This window comes from Herpailurus yagouaroundi, unplaced genomic scaffold (genome assembly GCF_014898765.1).
Source record: "Herpailurus yagouaroundi ecotype Mexico unplaced genomic scaffold, PumYag 557, whole genome shotgun sequence".
In the NCBI taxonomy this organism is placed as follows: Eukaryota; Metazoa; Chordata; class Mammalia; order Carnivora; family Felidae; genus Herpailurus; species Herpailurus yagouaroundi.
The window spans coordinates 1924626-1933510 of record NW_024412774.1 but is presented as its reverse complement, the minus strand read 5'-3'; the positions used below and the strand labels follow the sequence as shown (position 1 = coordinate 1933510).

General features: G+C 46.4%; 1 protein-coding gene across 1 annotated transcript; it reads left to right on the top strand.

Annotated features, from left to right (window-relative positions):
* Nucleotides 1-7356: 7356 nt before the first annotated feature.
* LOC121023480 (olfactory receptor 5-like) lies at nt 7357-8295 on the top strand. Its single transcript, XM_040465422.1, has one exon. The coding sequence runs from the start codon at nt 7357-7359 to the stop codon at nt 8293-8295; it is 939 nt and encodes a 312-aa protein (XP_040321356.1).
* Nucleotides 8296-8885: the final 590 nt, after the last annotated feature.

Here is an 8885-nt window from a genome sequence, read left to right as displayed (position 1 = left end):
TGTGTCCCTGCCCTCTTCCCTCTCAAATAAATTTTATTTTATTTTATTTTATTAAAAATTTTTTCAAATAAATTTCAAAAGATTTTAAAAATCCCTCCATATGACCTAGTATGTGCCTAGTGTACCTATCGAATGTTTCTTGACTGCTGAGTGAAGGTAATTCTGGAAGACTCTCTGAACCTTTAGCTCTGCCAGTGCATTCTTCTGAATGTCTTTTGTAAGTCCCCACGCGGGACTAGTCTCCTTCCTCTCTGCTCCCCCAGTTTCTGGCCCTCGTGGGGTTCCATATTCACCTGTACCCCAGACCTGGGGAGCAGAAGTGAAGTCTGCCTTGATTTTGTGTTCCGAGCATCCAGGACACATGCTAGCACAGAGGAGGGGATAAATGCATGCTTATTGAAACACATGCTAGCACATAGTAGGTATCAGTGCATGCTTATGGATATGGCCTACAGATGAGTCCCCGAATTAGGGGTGCCTTTGCCCTCTTCTTTCAAACCCAACTGAGATTGAGGAAAACAAAATCCCATCTGGTCTGTAATTCCACAGAGATTAAGGGAGAGAGAGGTCTCAAGATCCCCAGCTGTAGTTTAAACTGGCCTTTCTGCTTGCCTACTGGCTGTGAGGATGGATGCAACTTGGCAGAGCCCAGGCAGGAGCCCATTCAGAGTGTGCGGTGGATGAAGGTGCAAAGTGGGTCCATTGAGGTAGAGCTCCTTCCAGGCCAGGGGGAATTCAAGGAGATATCCTTGTCTCCGACTGCTGAACTCATTCCTGAAAATTCTGTCCCCAAGTGGATGCTCAGATCATCTGATCACTGACCAGAGACCCTACGGAGGGAAGAAGACCGGGTAACACTCACTTTAGTTGAGCTGTTCTGGTAAGGAGACTGGACAGATCTTTGGGGGACCAGTGGGAAGGAAATATCAACATGATGGAATGGTACTTAGGGCACATCGGCTCTGTGTCACTTGCTTTGCTGAGTGATACTTGTGTGATCTCCATCATTCGTCCCAATAATCTTCGGATGTAGGAATAAGTATACTGTACAGATGGAGAACTGAAGGTCAGTAAGAGTAAGTACATGGGCTTGATTTCACATGAGCCGGGTCGAGAGCTGGAGCCCAGGCACGTCTGATTTTCAAGACTGAATTATGTCTCCCGGGGACGATTGGACAAGGATGGCTGGGTTGGAAGCTGGAAACCTCCCTAACTAGCTGGGTGACTTTGGTCAAAGCGGGGTCATACCTTGATGTCCTTTAAAAAAATTGTTTTTAATGCTTTTATTTATTTTTGAGTGAGAGAGAGATACAGAGTGTGAGCAGGGGAGGGGCAGAGAGAGAGGGAGACACAGAATCCGAAGCGGGCTCCAGGCTCTGAGCTGTCAGCGCAGAGCCCGATGCAGGGCTCAGACTCACGGACTGTGAGTTCATGACCTGAGCTGAAGTCAGACGCTTAACCGACTGAGCCACCTGGGTGCCCCAACACACACTGATGTCTTTACCAGCATAGTGTTTTTCTTCCCAGGTTGCCCATTACTTTACCCATTTTCTAACTCAGAATTCTACTCATCCTTCAAGGCTCAGATGAAATGTCAGATCCTATGTGAGGTTTTCCTAATCCTTCCTTCTAGGAGTGAATATTCTGTCATCAAGCCCCTACCCTAACTGATTTTTGTCTCCTCCTTGTTGATCGCCTCCTCTAGCTAGAATGGATTAGATCAACAGGTGAACCCTGAAATCCAATATGGAGGTCAGAACAAAGGATAGCTTCCCTGCACACATTCGAATGTGTGTGACTGCTTTCACACAGACAGACAGCACAATCTAGAGGAATGATCACTGGCTTCAGAATCAGACAGATCCAGGCTTGGTTGCTAGGTATGCCACTAACTACCTGTGTGACCTCCACATCAAGTTTCTTTGCCTCTCCTAGCTTTAATTCTTCCCATGCAAAATGCAAAGCATAACACCTCACTCACAGAATGGGGACAACCCAGATTAATGAGATAATGTGCGTATCATGAAGATAGTGCCCATATTGGGATGACATGTTATTTAATAATAATAACAGCTAACAATTAGTGTTTATTGTGTGCCAGAAACTTGGCACAGGGCAACACCACGAGGTAAGAACTAAAATCATTCCCAGCTTGCATGTGTGGAAACTGAAGTTCTAGTAAGACATGTAACTTGTGCAAAATCTCATAGCTATTAAGCAGAAGACCTGGTATTCAGAGTTGGGTCTATCTGACTCTTATTGTTTATTTGTTTTTAATGTTTATTTACTTTTGAGAGAGAGAGAGAGAGAGAGCGAGCAGGGGAGAAGCAGACACACACACACACACACACACACACACACACACAGAATGTGAATCAGGCTCCAGCTTCTGAGCTGTCAGCACAGAGCCTGATGTGGGGCTTGAACTCGTGAACCATGAGATCATGACCTGAGCCAAAGTCAGATGCTTAACCAACTGAGGCACCCAAGTGCCCCATAATTTTTATTTGTGTATAGTTGACGCAGAATGTTACATTAGTGTCAGGTGTATAACATAAGGATTCAACTTCTCTGAACCACCTGCTGTGTTCCCAAGTGTAGCTGCCATCAGTCACCACACAACGCTATGCCAATGTCATTGACTATATTCCCTATGCCGTGCCTTTTATTCCCATGGCTTACTTATTCCATTACTGGAAGCCTGTGCCTCCCTTTCCCCTTCACCCCTTTTACCCACCCCCCCCAGCCCCTTCCTTCTGACAACCACCATTTGTTCTCTGTATTTATAGGTCTCCATCTGCTTTTTGTTTGTTTATTATTTTGCTTTTAGATCCCACAAATGAGTGGAATCATACGGTATTTATCTTTCTCATATCTGACTCTTATGTAATAGTGGAGATGTTATTACATGCTTTGAGATGAAGACAATTACATCTATCTTTTTTTCATAAAAGGCTATCAAGTGCCAGACAGGCTAAGTAACTTATCCAAGTTGCACCGATAAGAAAGAATCGGATAGAAAACTCCTCTGGATGGGGCGTATCTCGTTCATCTCCATAGCCCCACTGTGCCTAGCACAGTGTGCAGTACTTTGCTGATGCTGGATAAATGTTTATGGGATGAAACAAAAATCCTAAATAGCCACTGTGCACTCTGCCTCTGGGCCAAAGAATTCCAGAGTGACCTTTGAAGTTAAATTGATTGTATTTTATGTAAGACGAACAAAAAACAAAACCTATTGGCATCTAAGGTGACTGGCTATGATGTTTGATATGGGGGATACATTGTAGCAGAAGTGAGTCTGGTGCAGGCACAAAGAGAGGGATTATTAACACAGGCAGGAGCAGAGAGAAAGTGGGTCGTGGAAGAGAAAAATCTGGTGGGGGAGGGAGCACAGACAGAATAGAGCAGTGGAGATGTTCTTGTTTAGTACCCAGATGAGTTGCACCCTTTGGTGCTAACAGGGCTTGTCTGGAGAGCCATATCCAGGACCACAGACCCTCCTTGGGAGGGGGACTGCTGTGGGCAGATATAATGTGCTTGTTTCGGGACTGGACACTGTTCCAACCACTGTTGGACTGGTCAAACAGACCTCAGCTGAGCCTTGGCTGTGTTAACCTCATTGCTACATTTAATCTTCTCTGAGGTTAGAAGTGTCATCAAGGGAATTGAGACCTAGGGTGGTGAAGGAAGCAGTGGAATATGGCTTCAGAATGCCAACCTAAATTGAGCATCACCTCCATGATTTGTCAAGGTACTTGAGCAATGTCTTATACTTTCTATGCCTCTGTTTCTTCATCAGTAAAACAGAGCTAAAAAAAAAAAAAGATAAAAGCTTACCTCACAGGGTGAATGGGACGATGAAATAAGGTCCAGCCTATAGAGTCTTTGTCCAGGATCCCAACACCATATGGAGGGAGCAACTTGACATCTGGGATTTTGGAAAACTCAAATCCATTTGAACTATGTAACTGTAGCACCAACCACAGCCCTTGCACCTGTATAGGTATTTTCAGTTTCCTCCTGAAAAAAACAAGGATATCAAACTGAGTCCTTTCAAATGGCCCTTTCAGTCCTAACATTCCCTTCCCAGACTAGAAGACTAATTTTCTTTTCTTCTTTGGCCAACATGTTTCAAAAAATAATCATAAAATGAAAATTTCACCCCAAGTCCCAAGAGATAGAGAAGAAAATAATGAGATGGGGTCAGCCACACCTGGGCAGTGGAATCTGTATTCTACTCCCAGCAGTTGGAAGACTTTGAGGCACACAAGCAGACTCCGTGATCCTCAGTTCACACATCCGTACCATGGGAACATTGGTGATTACTTCTCAGTGTTGTGATGAGGATAAAATAAAAGCAAAGATCTCCTGACACAACATTTGGCAGTTGGTAGATGTTGGAAAATGGGGATTATTGTAATTTCTAGTTTTCACTCTGCACTCAGAACCCAGGTTTATTTGTGAGGCAACTAGGGATTGGAGAGGTTAAGTGACTGGCTCCGAGGGAGGCAGTGGCACATCTAGAGTTCAAAGATATGCCCATTTCATTCCAAAGAAGATCCCTGTGAAAGGAAGGAGCTCAGTAGGACTAGAGTAAGCATCATCTGTGCTGTGCAGCTGGGATAGATGTAGGGCGAGGCTATGCCAGGAAGGCTTTGTGACAGAACGAGTCACATGTGGCTCTCAAACAGACCGAGGGTATGTTTCATAAGCAATGCAACCTCATGCAAAGCCCTGCTGGGTGGTAAAATTGGACAGAACTGGTTTGAAAAAAAACCCAGTGTCCTTACTTTGTACTTGTAGCCTCTGGGAAACTATGTTTCTTCATCTTTAACAACCAGGAAATGACACCTGCTTCACGGGACATTGAGCAATGAATGAAATTGTTTGTTAAAAGGACCCAACCTGGGCGCCTGGTGGCTCAGTCAGTTGAGTGTCCGACTTCAGCTCAGGTCATGATTTCGCCGTTTGTGGGATCCAGCCCCGTGTCGGGCTCTGTGCTGACAGCTCAGAGCCTGGAGCCTGCTTTGGATTCTGGGTCTCCCTTTCTCTCTGCCCATCCAGCCCTTGCATTCTGTCTCTCTCTCAAAAATAAATGAACCTCAAAAAAAATTTTTTTTAAAAAGAACCCAACCTGGACATACATATATACAATAAATACTGCTTCCATATTTATAATAAGATATGTTGGGGGTGGGGAGGAGAGAACCCCCTCTATAGAAATCAGGCATCAAACTTCCATTGTTTTTTCTAGAAAATTGCTGTACCTGACTCCATTCTCTAATAAATGGTGGTAAGTGTCATCAATAAATGTCATAAAATCAAGAGAGGAATCTCAGAATATGGAGATAAGCATTGTTCTCTATGCCAAAGGACCAGGAGAAGCACTGAATTTGTTTTTATTTATTTTCTATTTTTTTAAGTTTATTTATTGATAGTGCACATGAGCAGGGGAGGGGCAGAGAGAGAGAGAGAGAGAGAGAGAGAGAGAGAATGCCAAGCGGGCTCCGTGCTGTCAGCACAGAGCCTGATGCAGGGCTTGATCTCATGAACTGTGAGATCACGACCTGAGCTGAAATCAAGAGTCAGTGGCTTAACAGACTGAGCCACCCAGGTGCCCCTATCTGCTTCTTCTTGAGACAGAAGAGCGGCGGGTGAGGGATGAGGGCCACAGACACCCCTCTACTTCTCTCTGTACTAGTGTTTGGGACGGACAGCGGTGCTGATTTGGGAGACAGAAAGTGCGGTGTGGTTTTCACGTGCTAAATGAAGCACTCCTGTTTGGAGCAGAAGCATCTGGCTGGACAACAGTTGGCTGACAGCTCAGTGCCTGGAAGAACACTGGACGTGTGGCGGATGCCAGCAGGTGCACCAGGACTAGCGGCCGTGCCAACCCTCCCAGGAGATGGAGGCCCGTGTGGGCTGAAACTCTGCTAGCACAGCCCCCCTCATCCTGCTCAAGGCAGTGGCCAGAAGGGACTCCCTCCCTTTCCTTTCCTTATGCAACCCCCACACTATTCCGTGGGAGCCAATATCATTCTCCCCATTTCACAGAGGGAAAAACTAAGACTTGGGTGAACTCAGCAATGTGCTGATGTAATAGGCCGACAAGGCAGGGTTTCTGATCCCACGGTGAATGTTCTCCCAAACACGCTACATCGCCTCCCTTCCGGATCAACAGCCATCAGAAATTGAAGGGCACGTGGGCGGAGTCCCAGAGTTGCCAGCCAACATCGCCTTCTCTTTGCTGCTGTACCTGCTGAGGAGTGTGATGCCTGAAGTCCAACTCTGATCCTCCGTGCATTGAATAAACGTGTGTCAAGAACCTATAAGGTACCAGGCAATGCACTCCTTTGCTGGGTCCTGAGGTTAGAGCTGTGAGCGAGATAGACCCCATCTCTTTCCTCAAGAGGCTTACAACCAAGTTGGAGAGACTTCGCATAACTCAACAAACATGCAAGTAATCCTATTCATTTATTCATTCAATTAAAAATTTTAAACGTTTATTTATTTTTGAGAGACAGAGTGTGAGTAGGGGAGAGGCAGAGAGAGAGGGAGACACAGAATTCAAAGCAGGCTCCACCCTCTGAGCTGTCCACACAGAGCCCAACCAGGGGCTCAAACCCATGAACTGCGAGATCATGACCTGAGCTGAAGTCGGATGCTTAACCGACTGAGCCCCCCAGGTGCCCCTCATTCATTCATTTTAATCCCAGTATTAACATACAGTATTATTTTTCATGTGTACAATACAGTGATTCAAGGTTTCCATCCTTACCTGGAGCTCATCACAGCAAGTGCACACCCTCATTCCCTTCACCTATTTCACCCATTCCCCCCCCCCCCCAGCAACCTCCAGTTTGTGCGAGTAATTTAAACTAAATAAAGTTAATAACAATCACCCTGGTGCAGAAGTAATGGGTTGCAGGGATAAAGAATAATGACACGGGGTTTGACAGGGGATTTTCTGAGGATATGACATTGAAAAACTCATGCCAAGAATGTCAAGGATTCCCAGACATGGGAAACACAAGAATGGGGAGAAAGCTGTTCTAGGATGGAGAGACTTCATGTGGAAATGCTTTATGGCTGGAAAGACCTTGGAGTATTTGAGGGGGTGAAAGGGCCTCCATGGGGCTACAATGGATGTGACAAATGGTGCTGTGAAGTAGTCAGCAAGGATCAGAACATGGGGGCTCGGGGGCCATGACAGGACACATGATGCTTATTCTAAGGACACTGAGGAGTGTATCAAGGGTGTTAAGTAGGTGATACAACAGTGTGGAACCAGAGTAAGGCAAGCTGTAGAGAGAAAGATGTGCAAAATATTTTGCAGATGTATTTTATTCTTAGATGGAGTGGCCTTTGGAGTTGGGCAACGTGACCAGAGTCCAGAAGTTTGTCTTGTTGGGTTTGTCCACAAGGCCAGACATAAGGGATGTCCTGTTTGCCATCTTCCTGACCCTCTACCTGCTGACCCTCCTGGAGAACACGCTCATCATCTACCTCATCTGCAGTCACATCGAGCTCCACAAGCCCATGTATTTCTTCCTGGGCAACCTAAGCTGCCTGGAGATGTGCTACGTGTCCGTGACCATGCCCAGTCTGCTCGTGGGTTTGTGGACTGGACCTTACCATATCTCCTTCACAGCCTGCATGACACAGCTTTTCTTCTTCATAGTCCTCATCTGCACAGAGTGCACCCTCTTGGCCTCCATGGCCTATGACCGCTACGTGGCCATCTGCCGCCCACTCCACTACCCACTGCTCATGAGGCCCCAGGTCTGCCTGGGCTTAGCCTTGTCCTCATGGCTTGGGGGGCTGTTGGTCTCAGTGGCCAAGACATCATGCATCGCCAGCCTGTCCTACTGTGGCCCCAACGTCCTCAACCACTTCTTCTGTGATGTCTCCCCTCTGCTGAACCTGTCCTGCACCCACGTGGCCCTGACAGAGCTGGTGGACTTCATCTCTGCCATCGTCATCCTCTGGGGTTCCCTCCTGATGGCCATCGCCTCCTATGTGGCCATCGGGAGAGCTGTGTTCCACATGCCATCAGCCGCTGCCCGCCGCAAAGCCCTCTCCACCTGCGCCTCCCACCTGGTGGTGGTGGGCATCTTCTACGCAGCCACTCTCTTCATCTACGCCCGTCCCAGACGCATAGAAGCCATGGGCCTCAACAAGGTGCTGTCTGTCATCTACACGGTGGTCACACCCATGTGCAATCCCGTCATCTACTGCCTGCGGAACAGGGAGGTCCAGGCAGCATTCTGCAGAACCCTACACCAGTCCTGAAGCTGACCAGCAGATAGGCCATGGGGGAGATCTCAAGTTATCAATACTTTTCATTTTTTTTAATTTATTTTTTATTTTTTGAGAGACAAAGAGAGACACAGTGTGAGCATGGGAGGGGCAGAGAGAGAGGGAGACACAGAGTCCAAAGCAGGCTCTGGGCTCTGAGCTGTCAGCACAGAGCCCAACGCAGGGTTTGAACTCACAAACTGTGAGATCATGACCCGAGCCAAAGTCAGATGCTTAACTGACTGAGCCACCCAGGAACCCCTCAATACTTTTCCTTTTTATTGAGATATAACTCACATGCCATACACTTCACCCTTTAAAATGTGCAATTCATTGAGTTTTAGGTATATTCACAAAGTTGTGCAACCATCGCCACCATCTAATTCTACAACGTTTGCATCACTACCAAAAAAATCCTGTACACAATAGAAATCACTCCCAAAGCCCAGCCCACTAGCTTAAAAAACTGTAAGTCTTCTTTGTCTGTATGGATTTTCTTGTTTTGGATATTTCATATAAATGAAATTATATAATATGTGGGCTTTTGTGTGTCTCCTTGCACTTAGTGTAATACTTTTGAGGCT